Consider the following 26,699-nt stretch of genomic DNA (forward strand, 5'->3'; position numbering starts at 1 on the left):
TCTTGATTCTTGATGCCATAGCCAAAACCCCCATGCACCCCTTCAAAACCAGTGTCAGATGTACCCATGTGGCTATTAAGGTCTCCTCCTATGAAGGGCTTCTCACCAATAGATATACTCCTAACCATGTCCTCTAGGACTTCCCAAAAATCTCATTGTGGCCTACTTGCGGGGCATACGCGCTGATAACATTGAGAGCTAAGTTCCCAACTACCAGCTTGACCAGGATAATCCGGTCCCCGCGTCTCTTGAAGTCTACCACTCCATACTTGAGGCTCTTATTGATCAAGATGTCTACTCCATTTATGTTTGCAGCCATCCCCCTGTACCACAACTTGAAGCCGGTATCCTCCACCTCCTTCACCTTCTGTCCCCTCCATTTGGTTTCTTGGATGCAAAGGATATCAACACCTCTTCCCATCGTTGTATCAACTAGCTCTCGATGCTAATACAAAGTATAAGCGTTAAAAATAACAGTACAACACTTCACACATTGCTACACCTTAATATTTAATACAAACAGTGCCAACATCGGTGAAGGCGAAGCAAATGTTAACGACCGAAGAATCCCAATGACAATGTTGAATGTATAATATGGAATAACTAAATTATGATTCAGAAACAGATTGCTACAATATAATATATGTTGAGATGACTAACAAAGTATACTGATTGATTAATCGAAGGAAAAGTTTGTTTTGGCACTTGGGCAGAAGAAACAGAAAAATGATATTAAAGTGAACTGTTAGAAAAATGAACAAGTACAATACATCTAGCTTCTACGCAACAAGCCAACAAATGCTAAAAGCATTTGCAACATACACATTATGTATTCAAGACATGTAACAGTGCAGCACAAAAAGGAAATGCGTCTTTTTTAGGCTTAGCTAGAAAGATTTTGACGGACGGATAGAAAAAAAATGTCCAAACAGATCAACTTAATTAGGTAATAATGGTGTAAAAATAGAATGAGTGAAAGCAAATTAACCATTAGAACATGACAGAGAAGTGACCATTTGTTAACTACTCCCTCCGTAACTAAAAGACGTCTTATATTAAGTTACAGAAGGACTAGGTTATAATGATCACTCATAAGCATATTTACCATCTTTCTAGCATGGTAACTCGACGAGAATCAGCTATCTATGAATAAGGGAACAACAAATATAAGCTATAATGGAAGACATGTAGACCGGTGCAATAATTACTGAACCTTACAATGTGATCTCAATTCTAGGTGGACAGCCAACATGTTAACGCATAAGCAATTAAGCATTTTTACCATCTTTCCAGCATTATTATAACATTTAATCTTAATTGCCTGACAGTTCCATGCACACGGATGAGTAAGGCATTAACTTTTACATAGTTTGCCCATAGAGCTTATATTCTCATCCCTAAATTATCGCGACCAACACTAACTAAATAAAGTGCTGCCATCAAGAATCAAAATTACAATATTTAAATTCACACAACATATATTTTGGAATGGATGTCGCTATCTACATTAACCACATTTCTGAACTATAACAAATTATCACTTAAAAGTAGAGTTTGTGTAACCATATTATTACGGAATTTCATCATACATAACGATAGCACATATGTAAACTCAATGTAAGTCAATTGATAAACATAAAAATGTACCACAACCACCATTCTCATTGAGATATTACTACCAATGTGCTTTCAAGCAACTTTCCCAATAATCCTTATTTATGTTGATCAAACAGCTTGTGAAGAAGTTTCATGTTTGCATGGACTTCGTTGCACCAGATTTGTCACCACTGAAACATTAGGACTTCTTAGTGCTTTGTTAGATATAAATATTGCTATGCTTGAAACAAAGATAATGGCAAAAGGACATGGGGTCATACAGCCATGTTATACAAAGATATACTAGCATGCCATATGATGTGTTCTCAAGTACGTATAATACATGTTGGCCAATGCAAGAGATGCACCAATGTCACTGCGCATTATCCAGTTAAAGGCGATGAACTTGCCATTGTATAAAATACACATTCATGGCTCAGTTATTTGGTTGTTACAACTAAGGCCAGGATGTAATCTTTGCTTTGTACTTTCAATTTTGAGAAAAGAAGAGGTCAACACAATCTTGTGGAAAGAGAGAAAGTACAGTATATCCCCGATATCATGGCATGCAAACAAAAATACTATTCAGATATTCATTGTTGGAAAATGATACTTCCTTCATAAATAGTGTAATTTCTGTATATAATTTCATTAATGTTGTACATAACTAGACATAGCAAAACTGCCAAAAACTAGACTGGCAGCAATGCATGCACCAACAAACAGTTCCACAAACACTTGAATTTGTAGCTCAGCTTCATGATGCACTTGGAAAGTCTGCAGAACCTGTTTGTACAGTAGCAGGCAAAGATTTCAGGATTGCTTAATAGAACATGAAAAGACACACAAACTAGACAGTTTAAGATGAAGAAGACTGACGCAATCATCTTGAAAAACTAACGACATCCTTTGTCCCTCTGAAGTTTGCTATAGTTTCAGGGCTTGCTTGTCCTGTTATTTCCTCGTATTTCTCTTCCAGACTCTATTAGAAATGAGAAAGTTCGACTAGACGTAAGCAAAGTTACAAAATGAGATATGGCATAATAAAACATAAACACACACGCACAGGCTTCAAGAAATATTTATGGCATGTTATTCAGCAAATATACCAAACCTTGACAAACCAAAAACCCAAAGTCATGTAACTCCAGCCAACAGAGCATTAAAAAAACTCCAGCCAAGAAAGATTAACACATTTACAAAAAAAAGGGATAATTAGATTTATGCCCCTAGTTGTGTCCCAATCGGCTGTTTTACCCCTAATTTTCAAAAGTCACCGGTTCTGTCGAAGTCACTTCGCTCCTCTTATGCTTTTGCCCTTTGACCGTTTGACCGTCAATTTGAAAAGTTCATAACTAATTCATACTAAATCAGAAAAATGCAAATAAGATACCAAAATGTTCAGAAAAAACATCACCTATATGTCAGTGTCATTTGCATTCATGACAAAGGTGTTGGAAAGTGCCCATCCGAGTTTTAACTCTTATGATACCACCATGAATAGTAATATATAAAAAAATCAAAATATTCTAAAAAAAATTTGGTGGCAAAGAATGAGAAATGTTTTAAGTGCTTGACAAATTTCATCAGCGAACGACATTCGTGGAAGTCGTGGCAAAATAGATTGTTTTTTTGCCATGACTTCCACGAATGTCGTTGCCTGATGAAACTTGGCAAGCACTTACAACATTTCTCATTCTTTGCCACCAAATATTTTGTGGCACTTTCCAACACCTTTGTCATGAATACAAATGACACTGACATATAGGTGATGTTTTTCCGAACATTTTGGTATCTTATTTGCATTTTTCTGATTTAGTATGAATTAGTTATGAAGTTTTCAAACTGACGATCAAACGGTCAAAGGGCAAAAGCATAAGAGGAGCGAAGTGACTTGGACAGAACCGGTGACTTTTGGAAATTAGGGGTAAAACAACCGAGTGGGACACAACTAGGGGCATAAATCTAATTATCCCAAAAAAAAGGATCATGTCTTCATCATCAACAGCCCTGTTGATAACAACAAACAAATTAGTGCTTCTATGCTCTCCCAAAAGAAAAGCAAAATTTGGAGGGATATTTGGTGTCTTATTTGCAGTGCCCCACTATTCCAATAATTACAATACTGCTGGCTTTTGAGAGAGCATATAAGCACAAGAACTAATATCAAATTATATTCCCAGTGTAACTTCACCTACTTCGGCTTCACATATACTAACCTTCAGCTGCTCATGTATGCTCTCAACAACATCCATAGTCATTCTGTCAAAGAAAAGGATTCCCTGCAAATCCACAAGTTCATGGTGAGTGGTCACATGACTATAGTGCTGAATGTGTTCACGCACCAATATAAGCCCTTCATTACGAAAAATGAGGTGTCCTTAGACCCAATTGGTTTGTTGGATCAAAAGTAACATGGACAGTAAAGAGAAATAGACTTGATTTAGTTGGCCATTGAATATTTGAATATGTCATTCACATAAATGAACTCAAGTGGAAGATTTAATTCAAAATCTTGCATAAATACATGACAAAATTAAGTTTGATCAAGGTTAAGCCCATACCTGTAAATGATCAAACTCATGCTGGAAAACTCTTGCAGATAGTTCTGATAATTTAACTTTGATCTTTGCTCCACTAGCATCTTGAGCATCAATTTTAACAGTGTCCGGTCTCTGCATAGCACAGTGGTGAAAGATAATTGCAAATGCCATAATCCCATAAATTAGTAAAATCCTCCTTTTTCAGAAGAACGCAAATACTAAATATAAAAGAGTACTCCTACTAAATAATAGGATCAAGAAAGGTGAATATTAGTTGCAGTCCCTAACTTGTCTACTCCCATCATTTGTTAGATATCTGATATTTTTGTCTTATATATGAATGCTTAGTGACATAATATAGATAGTTAAGATAATAAGTATGGTGAATATTAACAAGCTTTAAACTCTAAATCTCATGTACTCAGATTTTTCAGTCAGCAATTGGAAATTCGGGGAGAAGTTTTTTCGGATTGACTATTCAGTCTTTTTCTCAGTTTGACTACCAAAAAACAAACTTTTTGGAACTTGGGTTTTTTAATACTGACACTAAAAAAAGTTTAGCAACATGTCATCTGAGAACCACTGAATCTGCTTTTTTGACTTTCACTAAAAAAAGAGAATTTACTTTTTCCGATTGACTTTCTACTATTTGCGAATTGCTTGGAAGTTACAGATCTTTCCAAAAAAAAACTGATTATTATTATTATTTTATTTTATTGTCTGAATTACTAATTCTTACTTTTTTCATTTAAGTTGCTGACATGGCAAGATGATGGCTGTTGAACCGGTATGGCCCAGCCCATCCAGTTATCTCTTAGGGCCCAGGCCCATGTAGTGGGACTCAGGCCCATGTAGTGGGACTGACCTAGAAAGAGGCTCCCAGCCATCCCGTTCCCTGTCTGAGCCGCCACACACAAACACACGAGCTGGAGGTACTCCTCTCTTCCTCCCGTTTCTACATGGTATCAGACCAGGTCCAGCAAGGCCTGACGGACGGCGGCGCCGGCCGGCGTGGCTGCGGGGTCCGGTGGGGATCGACGGCTGCTGCTGTTTGCCCGAGAAGGAGGTTGCAGCTGCTGTTGCTGCTGGTGGTGGTGTGCACTACAGGGACGGTGCTACTGCTGATTGGTGTTTGATGGGAAGGAGGGTGCTGAGCTGGGACTGCACTGAATAGCTGTTTGCTGTGTTGCTGTGCGTGTGTGTGCATTGATACCGGGAGCTGGGTGCTGCTGCTAGAGGAGAAGGTGCTGGTGGTGGTCTGTTCCTGGAGCTGCTGTTGTGCTGTTAGTGGAGCTGTTGTTGTGCTGTTCCTGCTGTTGTGCATCTGAGTTGCTGTTTTGCTGCTGTGTGTTGGTTCTGCTGTGGAGAAGTGAGGCTGTGGTGCTGCTGGAACACCAAAGATGGCTGAACCAAATGCTCTCGCTGCTGCTTTCGAGAAGCTCGCTAAGATCCTCGCGGAGTCCAACTCCAACTCTGGGGCCATCGTTCCTCGACAGGAAGTGGCTCAGAAGCTCGAAATGTCACCCCTGGACATGAAGCTAGAGGGGGCCACAAATTATTTGAGCTGGTCTAGAAGGGCATTGCTGGCTGTGGAACAGAAGGAACTTGATGGGCACTTATTGGGTGCGGTTGATGAACCCGGAGACAAGACTACCGCGGAGGAAAAGCGGTGGAAGGTCATAAACTCTGTGCTTGTTGGCTGGTTGTTCAACTCAGTGGTGCCCTCCATTAGTCGCTTTGTGGAGGGACTATCCACGTCCGCCGAGATATGGAAGACTCTATCCACCCAATACTCAGGCAAGGGTAATTTCATGCTAATTGCTCAGATTGAGGGGAAGATCAGTCGGCTGCGCCAAGGCGATGACATGTCAGTGATGGCATATGTGGCAGAGCTGCAGGCTTTGTGGGCGGAGCAGGATAACTGTGATCCTCTAGAACTCTATGATGCGGCGTGCATCGAGTCAGGGCGCAAGTGGATTGCACGCAGGCGTGTGCTGGAACTGTTGGAAGGCCTCAGAGGTTGCTTTCATGGCAGGGGGGCTTCCCTGTTGCACCAACCTCTCCTGCCAACTATTGAGGAGACTATTGCAGCAATGTCTCAAGAGGAGGTGAGGCTATCTCTTGAGCATGCAAACGTGAAGTTTGTGCCGGCTTCGACATTTGCAGTCACTGAGCGCATGGAGTGGGGAGATCCCAACAAATGTCATATTTGTGGGGAGGTAGGTCATTGGAAGAGGGAATGTCCAACTCGTGGTAGAGGCAGGGGATACAACAGAGGGGGAACTGGCAGAGGCAGGTATGCTCGAGGCAGAGGTGGATACCCATGGAACTCAGGGGGTCAACTTTCTAGGGGCAGAGGTGGCTACTCAGGAAACTCAGGAGGGCAGAGGGCGCATATGGTAGTTGAAGAGTGTCGTGGGTATAAGCCTGACAGTAGATGTGTAGGGTACGAATGAGATGGGCAGAGTCCTAGCTACGGCGAGGTTGTATGAGTTCAGGCCCCTCTGCGGTGGAGGTAACAGCCCTACGTCTCAGTGCTCTCGGAGCTTGTTACCGAGTGTGATATGGAGTACAAAGATTTGCTAACCCCTTTACCAGTGGGGGAGGGCGGCTTATATAGAGTGCGCTGCCCTCCACAACGGTTCTGATTCAAGGGTGGAGTAGTGGCGATTGAATGCATATGTTATAGGTAACGTATGCTCTAAATGCTAGTAAATGCACCCGGAAACGTACAACAGTTTCCCTCCAGAGAGGTTACGACGTACCGAGTGTATCCAGTCGGTAGGCCCGGTGCTCTCCGAATGTTAGTCTCCGACTGGATGATTCTGGGCCTGTTACCGACTGGATGATGGGGGCACCTTAATTCAGTCGGGGCATACTTAAAGTCCTGTCCCTTGTGTGGGGTAGTCCTTGGGTAGGACATGTAGGGCAGGCCTATGACCCTACCCTAGGACTATGACCCCATCATTAGTCCCCGAATGGATTGGGGTTGAAACGTCGAAGCAGTGCTCGAGGTTCAGATCCGACTGGACTAGGTTCGGCTTGGGCGTTGCTTGCCTCTATCTATTTTATCTCTCCTGACCAATGATCCGAGTGGAGGTGTTTTGCGAAACAGACTGTCGGGAACCGAGTGCTTTCGCGGCATCTTTTGATGCGACCGGTCAACTGACAGCGGCGGATTTTCCGGGATCTCAAATTTCGGGTTCCGCGCGCTTAGCGGGGACGACGTCAGCGCGCTCTAGTAGCGCCTGACTCCTCGATCCTCGCGCCTTCAACTCCTCCACTGATATCGCCGCGGCTGGTTGGGCAGATAAGATTTCGGGCCCGCTCGCCAGCGACCCAGTCGGTGCTCTATTTAACTCTGGGCGACGAGACCCTTCGGTTACGCTCGTCGAATCCTTTGCTCTTGCCTGCTCCGTCTTCCTCGCCACCTCCTGCGCTCATACACCCTTCTCTTCCCCTCCTTCTCGAGAGCTCGCCGTCGCCGCCATGACCAAAGGTCAGACCAGCAAGATGGAGGCGAGGAAGAAGAAGAACAAGGCGGCGGCTGCTCAGCGGCGGCAGCGGCCGTTGCCGGCGGGGTGGATCCAGGGAGACTTTCTCCCCTCCACGGTGACGGAGGGGGACCTGCTGGAGCTGGTAGAGCACGGCCTGCTCGTGCATAAGTCCTGGAGGCTGCCGGCGGACGACGAGGTCGAGCCGGCGCCACGGGAGGGGAGCGCGTCTTGCTCCTCAGCCATGTTCACAGAGGTTTTTCTCTGCCCCCGCATCCCTTCTTCAAAGGCATCATGAATCATTTTGGTGCTCAACTCCATCACTTCCCTCCGAATGCCATCGCCCACCTTTCTGCCTTCATTGTTTTGTGCGAGTGCTTTATCGGTTGCCCCCCCCATTGGGGTTTATTCAAACATATCTTCTCCGCCCGCTCTCAAACCATCAAACGTCTTAGTCAGTCGGATGACAAGACGCATCTCCTCCAGCTCTGCGGGGGTTTAGGGTTTCAGAAGAAGAGTCGGAGCAGCTACCCTGCTCTCCAGTTGAGCGAGTCGGTTAGGAACTGGCAGTCGACGTGGTTCTACTGCCAGGACATAGCCTGTCCGAATGCGTCGACTGGGCTGCCTCCGTTTAGTCTAGACCGTCCTGCTCCACCCAAGCAACTCGCCCTCTCGAAAGCCGAGAAGAACGACATCCAGCCTTTAGTCGAGTCGCTCGTGGATGTTGTCAGAAGGGGGGTCACCGGTATTGACCTGCTGGAAGTCTTCATCGGTCGGCGAACCCAGCCTCTGCAGGCCCGCCACCACGCTATGTGGCACTACGCAGGGCCCGAGGATTCCACTCGGACCAACGTGGAGGGCATACTCGAGGAGAAGGTGACCTCGTGGGTGCTCCAAATCACGGGTCCCTGTGAGAACCCCAAAGGAGCCCGCCGAGTGACGCCTTACAGCGCGGACAACCCTCCACCGAATCAGGTGAGTAGCATCAGCCGAGTGCATTGAACTGTCTTGATTCCAGTCGTTTATTTATATCTCCGTGTGATGCTTAACGTTTCCGACTGAACCTCATGCAGGAGTGGACCAACTGGTCCTCCCCCGTCTCGAACGGGAATCCGGAGGAGGAGGAAGACGGCAGCCAGGAGGGGAGCGTGGAGAGCGCCGAATACGTCTCCGACAGCGGGGAGTCGGAGGAGGAAGACAGCGAGGAAGAAGAAGAGGACGAAGAGCCAGACTCGCCACCTCCGCGGCCAGAGCATCGGAGCAAGCGCCGGCATGAGCCTGCCGTCCCTTCAGCTCCTCCTGCGTCGTCGAGTGCTCCGCCTGATGCCCCGGCGGTACCGAGTGTTCGAGGCACCAAGAGGGCCAGGGACGCAGCCGCTGAACTTGCAGGCCAGTCCTCCAGGGCGCCCAAGCCGAGTGGGCCCAAACCTCGGAAGGCTCTGCCGCGGATGAGGATGACCATCCCCGTCACCTCCACGTAAGTGAATCTAACTTTCGGCCCTTTCTGTTGACCGAGTGAACTCCTGCTTTACAAGTCGAATGGACTTCACTCGACAGGGTTGCCACTTCTGCGACCTCGCCAGCCCGCCAAGGGGACGACCCTATGGACACGGACAACGTCGTTTCGTCCCAGCCAGGTATGTTGTGGGAGGGTCGGGTATTTTATTCCTGTAGACCGCGTCATCCTTTTCTTTTTCTGAGGCGCCGTGTTATTCGGCTTGTCAGGGGCGACTTGTCTGGACGGGGACGACCAGGGGAGAGCCGACCCGTCCGTGGAGCCTGTCATGGAGCCTGTCCGTGAGGCTGCTCCTCCTGCTGCCGCCCCTGCCGCCGACGTTCCACCGACCGAAGTGCCCCCACCGACTGAACCGGTGCCGGTGGGTGAGGAACCTACTGGGGCGAACCTTGGGATGCCCCAGGAACTTCCCACGATTCCCGGTTCGTCGAATGCTGAATTCAGCATTCGGTGTGTCCCAGAGGAGCAGGTGGGAGCGGCCAAGGGGGCCATGATCCAGGCGGAGCTGATGGCCGGAGAGGCCAAGAGGGCTTATGACTCCGTTGCGGCTTTGTACCGGCGGAGCTTGGAGCTGCGCGATGACATCCGAGTAAGTAGTCTAGTAAGTACTTACTTTTCTTCTGTAACCCACTGGGTGTTGTCTGCTGTTTGCAATGGGTTCACTCCGAGTGAACCCAGTGGGTGTAGTCCCCGAGACTTCTTTCGAGTGCTTGCACCGACAGTTGTCTTTATACATTTGGTCTTTAGTTTGGTTGTGTCCGTAGACAAGATTTCCGAGTGCGAGTACTTATTGCAGTCGGAGCGCTCTTGCGGTAAGAGTCTCCGAGAGTAAGTTGCACGCAGGTGGAGTAGTATTAGCCCCTGAGGCGTAGCTGAAAACATGCATCTCAATAGGGCGGGCCTGCTTGAGGTGCATGCCAGTGGGGTCACTCTTAGTGAACCCACTGGGTGTAGTCCCCGAGACCGCTGTCGACTGCTTGCGTCGGCAGGGGTCTGAAGAACTTAGCCTGTGAACTGATAAACTTGCTGATTACCCTTTGTTTCTTGGTGCAGAAAACTTGTGAAATGGGAACTGCTTGTGAAGCCTTGAGAGCGGAGAGGAACCAGTATGCTGGTGAACTGGAAGCTGCAATGCTCGCCATGGCCGGCATGAAGGACGCGCTGGAAGTTCGAGAGAAGTCCTTGGAGGAGGCGCTGGAGGCAAACAGGGTGTTGGTGGCGGAGGTGGAGAGACTGAAGAAACAGAGGACTGAACTGCACAATCAAATGGCTGTTCGGAACAAACGATGGACAGCTCAGGAGAAGTATGTCAACGACTGGGCTGTCCAGATGATGACTCGTCTGGCTGGTAAGTCTTATGCTTTGTCGAGTGGTTGTACCGTGTGACGAACACTTGGTTTTTACTGTCCGTTTGCTCGTTTGGTGCAGATTTTTGTGGTGACGCCGAAGCTGAAGCGGCGGCTGTGGAGCGGTCCATGAAGGACAATGTGCCACTCGGCGAGGACGCCAACCGGGATCTGCTCCGGGCGCATATCCGCGTAGGCAAAGTGGGTCCTTTCATTAGCCGACTGAGAGAAGTCATCGGCCGCATTGAGAAGGAGCTTTGGCCGGAAGACGAGTCGCGGCAGGAGATGGAGACTCTGTTGGGGCGACTGGAGGAGATTCCGGACCGAGTGCAATCCTGGAAGAAATCGGCAGCGCGTTGCGGTGCTGACGTTGCGCTGTCCTTGGTCCGAGTCCATTGCAAGGAGGTGCGGGAAGATAAGCTGAAAGCATTGAAGGTCGCCAACACGAAGAAGCTTCAATTCGAAGACTTCATGGAGACGTTCCTTGAGACTGCTACCCGCATCGCTGATGGAATCGACTTGGACACTTTTGTGGAGCCCTCCAGTCCTGACGCCGGCCCAGCTGACGCGTGATCAAACTTTATCCTCGGTATGCCGAGTGTTTACCTGTAAGATATTGTGGCCACTTCTGTTGGCCGTCATACTTTTAAATCGGTGCGGGTAATCTTGACCCGCACTGAGTCAGCTATCGTTTATGAACTTATGTTGTCGGAATGAAAACATTTAGTCTTTTGTTGAAATGTTGTTCCGAGTGCAACACTTAGTGCGTACTCGGAGGGAGTTATTACTTAGGTGATTCGTGATCACAGCTAAGTCTCCGAATACGACGTATAGTGCACACTCGGAGGAGGTTAGTACTTAGGCGATTCAGGATCGCAACTAAGTCCCCGAGTGTGACGTATAGTGCACACTCGGAGGAGGTTAGCACTTAGGCGATTCAGGATCGCAGCTAAGTCCCCGAGTGCAACGTATAGTGCACACTCGGAGGAGGTTAGTACTTAGGCGATTCAGGATCGCAGCTAAGTCCCCGAGTGCGACGTATAGTGCACACTCGGAGGAGGTTAGTACTTAGGCGATTCAGGATCGCAGCTAAGTCTCCGAGTGCGACGTATAGTGCACACTCGGAGGGAGTTATTACTTAGGTGATTCGTGATCACAGCTAAGTCCCCGAATGCGACGTATAGTGCACACTCGGAGGAGGTTAGTACTTAGGCGATTCAGGATCGCAGCTAAGTCCCCGAGTGTGACGTATAGTGCACACTCGGAGGAGTGCGTACTTAGATGATTCTTGATCACAGCTAAGTCTCCGAGTGCGACGTATAGTGCACACTCGGAGGAGGTTAGTACTTAGGCGATGCAAGATCGCAGCTAAGTCCCCGAGTGTGACGTATAGTGCACACTCGGAGGAAGTGCGTACTTAGGTGATTCTTGATCACAGCTAAGTCCCCGAGTGCGACGTATAGTGCACACATGCGCGCGGCTCGTCTGTCTCCCTCTGAATATTGTAGAATCTGTATGCTCCGCTGTTCAGCACCTTGGAAATGATGAAAGGCCCCTCCCAGGCCGGAGCCAACTTGTGGGGTCTTTGCTGATCCACTCGGAGCACTAAATCGTCTGCTTGGAACGTGCGGCTCCTGACATGACGTGCATGAAAGCGTCGCAGATCTTGTTGGTAAATTGTTGAACGAGTGAGTGCCATCTCGCGTTCCTCCTCCAGAAGATCGACTCCATCTTGCCTTGCTTGTTCCGCTTCGGCTTCGGAGAAGAGTTCGACTCGCGGGGCATTGTGAAGCAGGTCACTCGGAAGGACCGCTTCTGCTCCATAGACGAGGAAGAACGGCGATCGCCCCGTTGATCGGTTTGGAGTGGTGCGGAGGCCCCAAAGTACTGAAGGTAACTCGGTGACCCATGCACCAGCAGCATGTCCTACCTCTCGCAAGAGTCGAGGCTTCAAACCTTGAAGGATAAGTCCATTCGCGCGCTCAGCTTGTCCATTGGATTGCGGATGTGCTACGGAAGCAAAATCCACTCGGATACCCTGACTCGCGCAGAAACCTTTGAATCTATCCGAGTCGAAGTTTGTCCCATTGTCCGTGATTATGCTGTGAGGCACTCCGAATCTGGAGATGATGTCCCTGACAAACTTAACGGCTGTGAAGGCGTCGAGCTTCTTGATGGGCTTGGCTTCTATCCATTTTGTAAACTTGTCGACTGCCACCAACAGATGTGTGTAGCCTCCTTGGCCTGTCTTGAATGGCCCGACTGTGTCTAATCCCCAAACTGCAAATGGCCACACAAGTGGGATTGGCTTTAGTGCAGATGTTGGCTTGTGGGACTTGTTGGAGTAGAACTGACAGCCTTCACATCGGTCGACCATAGCTTTGGCCATCTCGTTAGCCTGCAGCCAGAAGAATCCAGCTCTGAATGCCTTGGCGACGATTGCTCTCGAAGAAGCGTGATGGCCGCAGGTTCCCGAGTGGATATCCTCTAGGATCAACTGTCCTTCCTCTGGGGAAATGCAATGTTGGAGGACGCCTGAAACACTCTCCTTGTACAATTGACCGTCAATGACAGTGAATGCCTTCGACCTGCGAACTATTTGTCGGGCTTGGACTTCATCTTCTGGAAGTTCTTGTCTCAGGATATATGCCATGATCGGCACAGTCCAATCGGGAATGACTACCAGAATCTCCGTGACCAGATCAACCACCGCAGGTACATCGACTTCAGTCGGATCTGTTGCGCTCTTGGGTTGTATCGGTTCTTCAGTGAAGGGATCTTCTTTAACTGAAGGAAGATGGAGGTGCTCGAGGCAAACGTCACTCGGGACTGGTCTCCGAGTGGATCCGAGTTTCGCCAACGCATCAGCTGCTTGGTTCTTCAGTCTCGGAACATGATGGAGCTCTAGACCTTCAAACTTCTTCTCCAGCTTCCTTACTGCATTGCAGTACACTGTCATGGTGGGGTTCCTTACGTCCCACTCTTTCATCACTTGATTGACCACCAAATCCGAATCGCCGTAGACCATCAAGCGACGGACGCCGAGTGAGATGGCCATGCTCAATCCGTAGAGGAGAGCTTCATACTCCGCCTCGTTGTTGGAGGAATCAAAGTGTATCTGGAGCACTTACTTGAGCTTGTCGCCTTTGGGTGATATGATCACAACACCAGCGCCGGATCCATTCAACATCTTAGACCCATCGAAGAACATTGTCCAATGAGCCGAGTAGATGTGAGTCGGTTGCTGTTGTTCTACCCATTCTGCTATAAAGTCAGCCAGGGCTTGAGACTTAATAGCTTTCTTGGCCTCGAACTTGATGTCACAATACAGCATCTCCATTGCCCACTTCGCCACTCGGCCTGACGCGTCTCGATTGTGGAGAATTTCCGACAAAGGAGCATCAGAAACGACAGATACCGAGTGGTCTTGGAAATAATGGGCCACCTTCTTCGCAGTCATATAGATCCCATAGATAAGCTTCTGATAATGGGGATACCTCTGCTTGGAGGGGGTCAGGACTTCGGAGACGTAGTACACTGGCCGCTGAACTTTGTATGCTTTGCCTTCTTCTTCTCGCTCGACTGTAAGAACAGTACTGACGACTTGATTTGTAGCCGCGATATATAGAAGAAGGGGCTCTTTACTGAGCGGAGCAGTAAGAACCGGCTGGGTGGAAAGTAGGACTTTGAGGTCGTCGAATGCGACTTGGGCTTCGTCTGTCCACTCGAAGGTATCTGACTTCTTCATGAGTCGGTACAGAGGAAGTGCTTTTTCGCCGAGTCGACTGATGAACCTGCTCAAAGCCGCTAGGCAACCTGTGAGCCGTTGAACATCGTGTATTCTGACCGGCCTATCCATTCGGACGATGGTCCCGATCTTTTCGGGGTTAACATCGATCCCTCGTTCGGAAACGAAGAAACCGAGTAACTTTCCGCTGGGAACACCGAATGAACACTTGGCTGGGTTTAGCTTGATATCGTACCTACGAAGGTTGGCGAATGTTTCTGCCAAGTCAGTCAGCAGGTCGGAACCTTTGCGTGACTTGACTACGATATCATCCATGTATGCCTCCACATTGCGACCGATCTGGTCGAGGAGACATTTTTGGATCATGCGCATAAAGGTAGCTCCTGCATTCTTCAGACCGAAAGGCATAGTGATGTAGCAGAAGCACCCAAACGGGGTGATGAAGGCTGTTTTCAACTCATCGGGACCATACAGACGGATCTGATGATAACCCGAGTAGGCATCAAGGAATGACAAACGCTCGCATCCCGCAGTCGAATCGACAATTTGATCTATGCGGGGGAGCGGAAAATGGTCTTTCGGGCAGACCTTATTGAGGTGCTTGAAATCAATGCACATTCGGAGTGACTTGTCCTTCTTGAGCACCATGACGACATTGGCGAGCCACTCGGAGTGGTGAACCTCGCGAATGAAGTTGGCAGTCAGCAGCTTGGCCACCTCTTCTCCGATTGCCTTCCTCTTGTGCGGGGCGGACCGACGCAGGCGCTCTCGGACGGGCCGAGCGACGGGATCCACATGCAGTCGGTGCTCAGCCAACTCCCTGGGTACACCCGGCATGTCAGAAGGCTTCCATGCGAAGATGTCCCAGTTCTCACGGAGGAATTGGGTGAGCTCGGCTTCCTATTTAGGATCGAGGGTGGTGGAGATGTTCGTCGGGGCGGCAGACTCGTCCGTCGGGTGGATGCTGACCTTCTTAGTCTCTCCCGCCGACTGGAACGCGGACTCAGAAGCTGGCTTCTTTGAGCGCATTAAGTCGGCAGGGTCGACTGTCTTCTTGTACTCTTCGAGCTCGAGTACAGCCATCTGCTGGTCGGCGATCCTTGATCCCTCTTGCAGACACTCCTCGGCTCGCTGACGGTTGCCGGTGATGGTGATAACGCCTTTTGGACCTGGCATCTTCAACTTCAAGTACACATAGCACGGGCGTGCCATGAAACTCACGTACGCCGGGCGGCCCAGAATTGCATGGTAAGCGCTCTGGAAATCCACCACCTCGAATGTGAGCTTCTCCTTGCGAAAGTTTTTGTCGGAGCCAAAAGTGACGTCCAACGCGATCTGGCTGAGTGACTTGGCCTTCCGCCCGGGGACGACTCCGTGGAACTGCATATTGCTCTCGCTGAGTCTGGACATCGGAATGCCCATTCCCTTGAGGGTGTCGGCGTACATGATGTTCAGTCCGCTACCGCCGTCCATGAGGACTTTGCGCAGTCGGACTCCTTCCACCACCGGGTCGACGACCAGAGCCTGTCTTCCTGGAGTGGGGACATGCGTTGGATGGTCCGACTGATCAAAGGTGATCGCAGTCTGAGACCATCTAAGGAACTTAGGAGCAGTCGGAACGGCCATGTTGACCTCTCTGTTCACTAGCTTCAGTCGACTCTTGCTTTCGACGTCAGCAAAAATCATGAGGGTTGCATGGACTTGGGGGAACGGATCCTCTTTATCCTCCTCATCTTGTTCAGGATTCTTCTCACTCGGTTGTCCTTCGCTGAACCCCTGGATCAGGAGACGACACTGCCGAGTGGTACGCTTCGCGTATATGGAATTGCCTTCTTCGTCCATCTTCGTGTGTATTGGACAAAGCTGATCCAGGATGGGATTGTTGAACGGCTTCTTCTTGGGGGCAGACTGCGCTTTCCCTTTGCCCTTGAACTTGGCGCTGGTCACAGCTGCAGCTTCTGCCTGCGGTGTGGGTGGAACTTTCTGTTTCTGCTTCCGAGTGTTACCTCCGTCGGCATCGCCGACTATCTTGTGTTTGCCGCTCCGGATACGGTCTTCTTCCTCGCCATTTGCATAACAAGCAGCTATCTACATCATCTTGCTCATGGAGATGTCGCCTGTCCGGCCGAACTTTAGGTACAACTCTCTGTACCGTACGCCTGCCTTGAATGCGCAGACTGCTTGATGCTCGGTGACGCTCTCCACCGTGTGGTAGAGAGTCGTCCATCGCTGGATGAAGTCGCGCAAGGGCTCATTCGGCTTCTAGACACAGTGCTGAAGCTCCACGAGGCCTGCAGGGCGTTTGCACGTCCCTTCGAAGGTCCTGATGAACACTCGGGCGAGATCTGCCCAACTGTAAATGCTTGAGGGGGCTAACTGGTTCAGCCAAGCTCGCCCGAGCCGTCGAGCATCAGAGGGAGGTGCTTCATAGCGACATAGTCGTCCCCTCCTCCGATCTGGACTGCCACTCGGTAGTCGTCTAGCCATGTTTCAGGCTTGGATTCCCCCGTAAATTTACCGATTCCCGCTGCCAATCGGAAGTTGGGCGGGATGTCAGCCGAGCGGATGGCTCGACTAAAACACTCGGGGCCGGACACGATGGTCCTGCTGCCACTCGGACGATCCAGGTCGTGGCCATCGCGGTGGGCTCGACCTCTGTCGACTCTTCGCTGGGCGATTCGCCCTCTTGCGTCGGGTCTCGGGTCGTAAGTGTCGCCGACCGAACGCCGATCATCATGATGTCGGGACCCATAGGGCCCACCCCGCGGAGGGGTGCGCGAACGGCGGCGATCTTCACGGACCATGGAACGACTGCCTCCCCTGTGGTGCTGATAGGAGCCGGGGCTGTGAACCTACCGATGCGTGTTTGCATGGACGGAACTATTGCGGATCCGATTGTGCGACTGGGAGACTGCCGAATTCTGCTGCTGCGCCGTGTGCAACAGAGCACGGATCTGCTCGATTCCTCTTCCTGCCTCTGAATCAGTCGGCTGGAGGGAATCGGCGATCTTGGCTGCTGCAGCCAAGTTGAGGAGAGGTGTGCGGAACAACTCTATGTTGCTCTGCCGGGCGTGTCGACTGGCAGAACGGCGAGGCGGACGGCGTGCACCGGATGCTTCACCGACTACGCGCTCGTTCCGGCCGGCCTGATGGGGATCTTCATGGGTGTTGGCCATGTGAACTTCTGCTGCAGGCCCGCGGCCTACGTACTCGGAAGGGAGCTCAGTCGGAACCGAGCCCGAGCACTGGGGACGCGGGGCAACCACAACAGACTCCAGAACCGCCACTTGAGAGGACGCGAACTGACGCGCTCGGGCATGTTGCACCCAACGTTGTAGACGCGGACTGCGAGATCGCTTGCTGCGGCGCGTGACGAAGGTGCAAGCCGGCAATGGAGCCGATTGTTGGAGAAGAAGAACGCCGCGAGCGCCGGCACGGAAGTGTGTGGCCCCGCGACGGGGAAGCGCCTCGACGTCGAGAGGTGCCTCCCGAAGCCACACCGAATCGTCGACGACGAAGGAGAGAGCGCCGAAGAGGATCTGTTGACCCATGCTCGAACCTCCACCGGACGACATGACGAAAGGAAGTAGTCGCAAACTCGCCGGAAGTCGCTTAGACGCCTGCCCCACGGTGGGCGCCAACTGTCGTGGGTATAAGCCTGACAGTAGATGTGTAGGGTACGAATGGGATGGGCAGAGTCCTAGCTACGGCGAGGTTGTATGAGTTCAGGCCCCTCTGCGGTGGAGGTAACAGCCCTACGTCTCAGTGCTCTCGGAGCTTGTTACCGAGTGTGATATGGAGTACAAAGATTTGCTAACCCCTTTACCAGTGGGGGAGGGCGGCTTATATAGAGTGCGCTGCCCTCCACAACGGTTCTGATTCAAGGGTGGAGTAGTGGCGATTGAATGCATACGTTACAGGTAACGTATGCTCTAAATGCTAGTAAATGCACCCGGAAACGTACAGCAGTTTCCCTCCAGAGAGGTTACGACGTACCGAGTGTATCCAGTCGGTAGGCCCGGTGCTCTTCGAATGTTAGTCTCCGACTGGATGATTCTGGGCCTGTTACCGACTGGATGATGGGGGCACCTTAATTCAGTCGGGGCATACTTAAGGTCCTGTCCCTTGTGTGGGGTAGTCCTTGGGTAGGACATGTAGGGCAGGCCTATGACCCTACCCTAGGACTATGACCCCATCAAAGAGGACACTGGGACGTCACAGGGCAAGGGAGTTGATGAGGCCCCACTTTGCTCACTGGGCCTCCACTGATGAAGGTAATTCGATGAAGGCATTTCTTACTCCTAATGAGAGTGCTTCGGAGTGGGTCTTAGACTCTGGAGCATCTAAGCATGTTGCGGGTAATTCCTGTGTGTTTGAGTCTTACCATGAGCATGCTCCTACTCACAAGGGCACTATACAAAGTGCCGATGGTACCAATCAGCCTGTCGTAGAGGTTGGCACAGTCAAATGCACTTCAGCCATCTCCTTATCGTCACTTTTGCATGTGCCAGCTTTTCCTGTCAATTTGGTCTCTTTCAGTACTCTCATTGATCAAATAGACTGTCGTGTGATCCTTGACAAGTTCGGTTGCTTGATTCAGGAGCGACAGACGAGCCAGACGGTTGGGACTGGCACCAGGCGTAGGGGGCTCTGGTACATGGACCAGGAGGTGCAACCGGACTTGGTGTGTGCTGCGACCATGGAGGACAAGGAGAAGCAGGCGATGATCCATCATTGTAGAATGGGTCATGTATCTTTTGATAAGATGAGTAGAATGGGTCATGTGTGGAATAGGCAAGGGCAAGTTGACATGTGATGCTTGCGAATATGCAAAACACACACGAGCCTCATATGTGAGTAAGGGGCTTAGGAGCATATCTCCTTCTATGCTCATTCATTCGGATGTATGGACTAGCCCAGTAGTGTCAATGAATGAAAAGAAGTATTTTGTTACCTTTATTGACTGTTATTCTCGTATGACTTGGATTTACTTGATGCGTCACAAGGATGAGGTGTTTAGCTGTTTTCAGAACTTCCATGCTCTTGTAAAGAAACAGTTTCAGGTGCAGGTCAACGTGCTCAGGACTGACAATGGTACAGAGTATGTGAACAATATTTTTGGGGATTTCATGGCTGACCAAGGGATTCTTCATCAAACTTCATGTCCGGACACCCCACCTTAGAATGGAGTGGCCGAAAGGAAGAATCGTCATATTCTTGAGGTTGCTCGGTCATTAATGTTTACCATGAATGTGCCTAAGTTCTTATGGGATGAAGCAGTTATGACAGCCACGTACCTGATCAACCGGACACCTTCCAGGATATTAGGTATGAAATCTCCGTCTGAGTTGCTCATTGGAGATAATAAGTTTATTGTTTCCCCAAAGTTGTTTGGCAGTACTTGCTTTGTTCATGATCACCGACCATCTGTTGAAAAGCTTGATCCTCGGGCAGTGAAGTGTGTCTTCCTGGGATACTCTTCTAGTCAGCGGGGGTATAAATGTTGGTCTCCCTCTGAAAAACGCAGGTTCGTGAGTATGGATGTTACCTTCAGGGAGTCTGAGCCATTCTATGGTACGCCGACTGATCTCAGTCTGCTATTTGCAGAGCTTGACCACCTACATCATGTGCAAGATGGTCAAGAGGGGGAGAAGGATGTGTCTCATACTCAGGGTGATTCTTTGGGCAATAACACTGCTAATGATGTGCAAGTTCAGGTCCAACCAATAGTGGGAACAATTCCGGTTAGTACTCTCACTGATGATGATGTGCAGGTTCATGTCGAGCCAACCGTCGATACACTTAAGATTGGTGCTCTTCGGGTTCCTGTTCGGGATCGATGGCAGACGAACACCCTAGTGTACTCTCGACGGCAACCATACGTGCAAGGGGAGCAGCAAGGCAGTGAGGCAAGAGTGCAGGGGGAGCAAGAAGGCAATGAGGCAAGAGTGCAAGGGGAGCAGCAAGGCAATGAGGCAAGAGTGCAGGGGGAGCAACAAGACAGTGAGACGAGCTCATCTGACACAGTGCAGCTGCCCATTGCATTGCGAAAGGCTACACGTGAAGCGGCAAGAAAGGGGTAGCAAGGAAGGTTCTACCGAAGGATGATGCTTGTGATGATCTTGATATTGGCAATTTTGTGTCTTATAAGGCTTTGTCACCCACATATAAGGCGTTTGTTGCCTCCCTTCAAACTGTGTCAATTCCAAAGGATTGGAAGGCTGCAAAGCAAGATCTGAGGTGGCCTGAAGCGATGATAGAAGAGTTGGAAGCACTAAGGAAAAACAAGACATGGGTGCTAACCACATTGCCGGCAGAAAAGAAAGCAGTGAGTTGTAAGTGGATCTATGCAGTGAAGCAGAATCCTGAAGGGAAGGTGGAACGGTATAAGGCCAGATTGGTCGCCAGAGGATATATTCAAACTTATGGAATTGACTATGATGAGACGTTTGCTCCCGTGGCAAAGATGAACACAGTAAGGATATTGGTCTCCTGTGCTGCAAACTTTGGGTGGAAGTTGCATCAATTAGATGTCAAGAATGCCTTCTTGCATGGTGAGTTGCAAGAAGAAGTGTACATGGAAATACCACCAGGTTTTGGTACTTCAGAGACTACGGGGAAGGTATGCAGGCTGAAGAAATCCTTGTATGGACTGAAGCAATCACCAAGGGCCTGGTTTGATAGGTTCAGACGTGTTGTCCGTGGTATGGGGTATGGTCAGTGTAACGGTGACCACACGATGTTCTACAAGCACTCTGATCGGAAGATCACCATTCTTGCTATTTATGTGGATGACATTATCATCACTGGAGATGAGGAGGAGGAAATAGAGAGATTGAAGGGTTGTTTGAGCAAGGAGTTTGAGGTAAAGGATTTGGGTAACCTAAAATACTTTCTTGGCATTGAAGTGGCTCGGACAGAGAAGGGAATCTCTTTGTGCCAACGAAAATACACCTTGGATCTCTTGAGTGACGTGGGCATGATGGGATGTCGTACTGCCCCTACTCCGATTGAACAAAATCACCAAGTGACAACACAATCAGGAGAGCTAGTGAATAAGGAAGAGTATCAGAAACTGGTTGGAAGGTTGTTGTACTTGTGTCATACCAGGCCTGACATTACGTATGCTACGGGGGTGGTGAGCAGATACATGCATGAACCAAGGAGTGGGCATCTTGATATTGTGCACAGAATCCTGAGATACTTGAAGGGGACTCCGGGTAAAGGGTTGTGGTTTGGGAAGAGTGGACATCTTGAGGTGGATGGTTATAGTGACTCTGACTGGGCCAGTTGTCAAGATGATAGAAGATCAACTTCTGGCTACTGCGTGTTTGTGGGAGGAAATTTGGTATCATGGAGAAGCAAGAAACAGCCGGTTGTGTCTAGATCAACAACAGAAGCTGAGTATAGAGCATTATCTCAAGGGTTGTGTGAGATGCTCTGGGTGAAGTACCTACTGAGCGAGTTGAAACTTCTGAGGAAGGGGCCCTTGAAGGTGTGGTGTGACAATCAGTCAGCTATAGCCATCACTAATAACCCAGTTCAACATGATAGGACAAAGCATGTGGAAATTGATCGGTTCTTCATTAAGGAGAAGCTTGATGCCGGGGTCATCAGCCTTACTCATGTCAGTTCTGGGCAGCAGTTTGCAGATTGTTTGATAAAGGGTCTGGGAACAAAGGATTGTAACTTGGCATGTGACAAGATGGGAATGATAGATATCTACCACCCATCTTGAGGGGGGGTGTTGAACCGGTATGGCCCAGCCCATCCAGTTATCTCTTACGGCCCAGGCCCATGTAGTGGGACTGACCTAGAAAGAGGCTCCCAGCCATCCTGTTCCCTGTCTGAGCCGCCACACACAAACACACGAGTTGGAGGTACTCCTCTCTTCCTCCCGTTTCTACAATGGCACATGTTGTCTCGGTCAGCACATAACCGCTTGAAAGAGCCAGGGGCAAAGTAAACAGATTAAAGAGTTCAATGTTCAAACAACCAGATTTACAGTTCTAGTTTGAAAAATGAACTTCTGCCTCCTGCAATAGGTCAGGGTTGTAAAGTGAATTTTTTTCTATAACAATATACAGAATTTGGAATTAAGCAACACATGACAAATGAGACAAATATTAAATTCAACACATGAAAGATGTATCTTTCTCGCTATCAAACAAGAACACAGCTAGTATTGGTGTCGAGACTAGCTAATGCGTGTGCTTTTCCACAGAAGTTATTTTTGCTACATATCTTCTATATCTAAATAGTCAGCCCCCACTAATCTATTTCTCTCAACATGCACACATGCCACCTCAGCGTGCAAACATGCATGAAAAAGGCCCAGTCTTAACATACAAATATGCATGAGAAAAGACTCAGCTAAATAACTAAATATAGTAAATCATATGTATTTCAAATTTAGTTCTTATATTACAAGTTCAAATTTACTATCCAGAAAGAACTAAATCTAATCAAAATATATAATATTTCAAATTTTAGTTATATTCTTAATTTAAAATTTATATTACATACAAATAAATCTAATTAAAATGTATTTCAATCAATTCTTGCAGTAACGCACAGAGTATCATCTAGTTATCAGTTAAATGTTTATGCCACCATAGCACCTGGGTTTTGTGCAAATGTTGAAAAGTTATCTCAAATTTTTTTTTGACTCAACCGTATGTCCTCCGTAGAATGGATGGCAACCAGTAATTCCTAGTAACTCAAGAGGTGAACAGACACTGCCAACAACTTAGATCTTTATAAGCGCAAAGATAAAGGTTATTCTCACCAGCACATTGGCATATATTCCAGGGAACGACAAGCACCCTTCTTCATAGACTGACAATCGCTTCGAGAACTTGTACACTACTGGGTTGACAAGGACAATTTCCTCTCCTTCCCCTTTCACCCCAGCTGGGTTGAATACCATGAGCTGCACGTTCACTCCAACTTGTGGTGCCGAGAGACCAATGCCATCAGTCCTGTGGCACGAAACCAGGTCAATCCTTTCTGAAAACAGCGGAGAGGCCTACGAGGTTATGATTGGATATTTGCCCCCACTAGAATGTGACTAAGGCATTTCAGGTCCACCATAAGTAAATGAGTAATATGATGACAGACCAGATAAAAAAAACAATAGCAGTACCCCCATGTGCACTCAGGCACACCTACTTGACTATTCCAGGGCTCAGATAGCCTCATGAGTATAAATGACACCTCAATTTGCTAACTTGACAAGAGCAATGCCTATAAGATACTGGAGAGCGTAGGAGATGCACACATGTGCGTCTCTTGTCTATTGATTGATGGTGTCAAGGTCCCTAATCACCTAGCAACTCTCGGGGCGTATGGAAAGTCGGAGTATACAGGAAGAGGCAAAAATCACAGCACTATACGGAATTCCACAAACCAACGGTGCTCAAATTAACGATACGGTGCATATTCAGTAAAGAAAGTGGCACGGCAACCCCGTGCGCATTTCATCAAACAGCTCCGGTGCACACAGCAGAGGCAAGGTAAAAGGCACATGGCTCTACGTTCAGACTCACTTGTACATGACATCGAACATCTCGTCCGCGAGGGAGCGAAGGTTGTTGTCGAAGGTGTTGATGCGCTTGTTGCGTGCGCGCAGGACGGGGTCAGGGTACTGCACTACCTTGAGCGGCGGTTCGAACCGCAAGTCTGCAGCTACACCGTGCAATAACAACAACTTAGTAAGAGAAATTAGAGATAGAAGCTACAATCCGAGTATCGAAGAGTTCCTGGAACCGGCTGCTAACCTGAGGCAAAGTCGTCATCCTCATTGGGCGGGGCGGCGGACGTGGCGGAGCCGAACCCGCGGCGCGTGCGGGCGGCGAGCGGCGTAGCCGGGCCGGTGCGTGGTAGGGGCAGGGTCCTGGGGTGGGTAGCGAGGAGGGGGCGAGAGGAGAAGGAAGCGAAGGCGCGGAAGCGGGGGCAGAGGCGAAGGTGGAAGCGCGCGGTCGCCATGGTAGTGGCGTGTCCCTTCTCGTTGCTTGGTTCGATATTCTTTTCCCGGTTGGAGAGTGGTGTGCGTGCACAACAAGGTCGACGTAATCGGATTGCGTTCAAAGAAAAGGCCGGCGTGATCGGACGGCTGTAGCCCGTGCAGTTTTTCTTTATATCTAAATGAAAATATGGTTTGTCACCTTACAACCCTTTTTTTCAAGGAAAAAACTTTTCATTTCTATTTCTAAAGACTCAGTCCGTAGGTTGTCGTTGGTTTTAGTTCGCACCATCCAACCAACAAAGACTCCATAAGTTTTCGTTCGCTCCATCCCCATCCCTCAATATCATCTTCTATGATACCACCCTTTCTTAAAGGATAATAAAAAGTAATCGAGTGAATCAGAGCCTTTTCAACCTGAGTCAGTTCATAATAAAAAGCAATCGAGGAATCATTTTCTTCCATAAAAAAACATCAATCAATCTGTTTGATTTTTCCATCTCACACCTCGTAAAGAAGCATTTGTACGTCGTTGATACCTAACCCTTAATGCAAATATAATGAAAAACGAACACCGAATCATTTGAAAATCAAATCATTAATACAATTAATAGATAGACAATTAGTTAGGGATGCAAATAATTAAAATGTTTAGGTTGTGATTTTTCACATCAAATCAATTAGGAAATCGGGTACTAATGCAAAAAAACAGTAAAGAAACCGAGCAGCGAATCAATTTGAAAATCAAGCCATTAACGCAAATAATAGGTAAATAATTAATTACGTATGCAATTAATTAAGTCTATTTCAACAAAGATTTTCTCACATCAAATCAAATTGAAAATCAAGTCATCAATGCAATTAATAGGAGGATAATTAATTAGACGTGCTATTAATTAACTTTGTTTAAGTAGGGAATTTTGGTTCCAAATTCATTAATGCAAAAAACAATAATGAAACCGAGCACAACATCAAATTGAAAATCAGAACATTAATGCAATTAATAGGCATATAACTAATTGCGCGTGTGATTAATTAAGTATACTTAATGTTGGGATTTTTCTAACTAGACGCGTTACAAACGGGCAAGAAGCGATATTACCTTTCATGGCAATCAGTTTCAATTCCAACTTTCCTAACACATGGATCCATGCCATTCCTAACAACCAATATCTCCACTCCTATAATATTTATATTTTATCATCTCTACTACTAAAGCGGAAGTCTCTCGTCATGATTGTAGGATCAAAAATATGTCTAAGGGGGTGATTAGACTACTTGAAAAGATAAAAATTTAGTCTTTTCTCAATTTTAGTTGAGGGGCAGTTTTGTCAGTTATGGCAAGTCAAGTACATCCTACACATGCAGTTCTAAATGTGTAGCAGCGGAATGTAAAACATGCAACTGTAAAGTAAGGAGTAAGTTAGGGAGATCAAACGCATGAGGTTGACACGGCGATTTTTGACATGGTTCCGATAGGTGGCGCTATCGTATGTCCATGTTAGTGGAGACTTCAACCCACGGAGGGTAACGACTACGAGAGTCCACTGAGGGCTCCACCCACAAGGGGTCCACGAAGAAGCGGCCTTGTCTATTCCATCACGGCTTCCGCCCATAAAGGACTAGCCTTACTCACGGTAGATCTTCACGAAGTAGGCGATCTCCTTGCCCTTACAAACATCTTGGTTCAACTCCACAACACGAAGTAGGAGGCTCCCAAACGACACCTAACCAATCTAGGAGGCATCACCCTCCAAAAGGTAATAGATGTGGTAGAACGATGAACTCCTTGCTCTTGTGCTTCTAAAGACAGTCTCCTCAACACAAAATCACTCTCTCACAGAATAAGCATGGGTAGGAGAGATTGATTTGGTGGAAAGCAGCTTGGGGAGGCTAGAGATGAAATTTCAAATGATTGGATTGGAATATCTTGGTCTTAACACATGAGTAGGTGGCTCTCTCTCGTGAAAATGGATCTGGAAATGAAGTGTGTGTTCTGAGTGCTTCTCCCACGAACGAGAGGTGGGTGAAGGGGTATATATAGGCAGCACACAAAATCCAACTGTTACACCTAAAGTGGCAAACTCGATGACACCGAAGTCATAAACTCGGTGGTACCGACTTGCACTAAAGGCAGCAACTTTTGAATCTCGGTGGGGCCGACATACACAACTCGGTGGCACCGAAAAGGTGGCCAACGGTCAGATGGCACAACTCGGTGACACCGATACGCAAACTCGGAAATTATGATTTTGTGTACCGAGGCAACAGAAAGTTGGTCACCCTAAACTTGGTAGCACCGATATGGTTTCGGTTGCACCGATTTGGTGGGAATGGCTAGGGTTCTATCTGAGGTCAAACTCGGTGGGGCCGAAATGGGAAAGTTGGTGGCACCGATTTGAGTTTGTGGAATTGGACATAATGGTTATGTGGGAAAAATGACCGAGTATTTTGGTGGCTAACTTTGAGAACTTGAGCAACCAGTTCATTTT

The 26,699-nt window shown here is 48.3% G+C and overlaps 2 protein-coding genes across 3 annotated transcripts; one reads left to right on the plus strand and one right to left on the minus strand.

Annotated features, from left to right (window-relative positions):
• Positions 1-2,192: 2,192 nt before the first annotated feature.
• LOC123443943 (peptide deformylase 1B, chloroplastic) lies at positions 2,193-24,304 on the minus strand. Of its 2 annotated transcripts, none has more exons than XM_045120510.1 (7): positions 24,023-24,304; positions 23,792-23,924; positions 23,032-23,224; positions 4,161-4,271; positions 3,816-3,878; positions 2,476-2,578; positions 2,193-2,382 (listed from the first exon to the last, which is right to left on the minus strand). In XM_045120510.1, exons 1-6 carry the CDS (start codon positions 24,228-24,230, stop codon positions 2,480-2,482), a joined length of 807 nt encoding a protein of 268 aa, XP_044976445.1. In that variant the 5' UTR covers positions 24,231-24,304; the 3' UTR covers positions 2,193-2,382; positions 2,476-2,479. The 2 variants fall into 2 exon arrangements, with proteins under 2 accessions (XP_044976445.1, XP_044976444.1); XM_045120509.1 differs by having other exon boundaries at positions 23,792-23,930; positions 24,023-24,303.
• LOC123443942 lies at positions 5,174-11,207 on the plus strand. The gene is made up of 3 exons (XM_045120507.1): positions 5,174-6,828; positions 10,203-10,497; positions 10,578-11,207. The coding sequence occupies exon 1, from the start codon at positions 5,540-5,542 to the stop codon at positions 6,593-6,595; it is 1,056 nt and encodes a 351-aa protein (XP_044976442.1). The 5' UTR covers positions 5,174-5,539; the 3' UTR covers positions 6,596-6,828; positions 10,203-10,497; positions 10,578-11,207.
• Positions 24,305-26,699: the final 2,395 nt, after the last annotated feature.

The sequence above is a fragment of the Hordeum vulgare genome, chromosome 3H, assembly GCF_904849725.1.
Source record: "Hordeum vulgare subsp. vulgare chromosome 3H, MorexV3_pseudomolecules_assembly, whole genome shotgun sequence".
Lineage (NCBI taxonomy): Eukaryota > Viridiplantae > Streptophyta > Magnoliopsida > Poales > Poaceae > Hordeum > Hordeum vulgare.

Coding starts and splice junctions, on each gene's coding strand:
- LOC123443942 (XM_045120507.1), top strand. CDS start 5,540: ATGGCTGAACCAAATGCTCTCGCTGCTGCTTTCGAGAAGCTCGCTAAG.
- LOC123443943 (XM_045120509.1), bottom strand. CDS start 24,230: ATGGCGACCGCGCGCTTCCACCTTCGCCTCTGCCCCCGCTTCCGCGCC. Junction 23,931..24,022: donor GGATGACGACTTTGCCTCAG/GTTAGCAGCCGG, acceptor TGCACGGTGTAG/CTGCAGACTTGCGGTTCGAA. Junction 23,225..23,791: donor ATGTTCGATGTCATGTACAA/GTGAGTCTGAAC, acceptor TTCGTGCCACAG/GACTGATGGCATTGGTCTCT.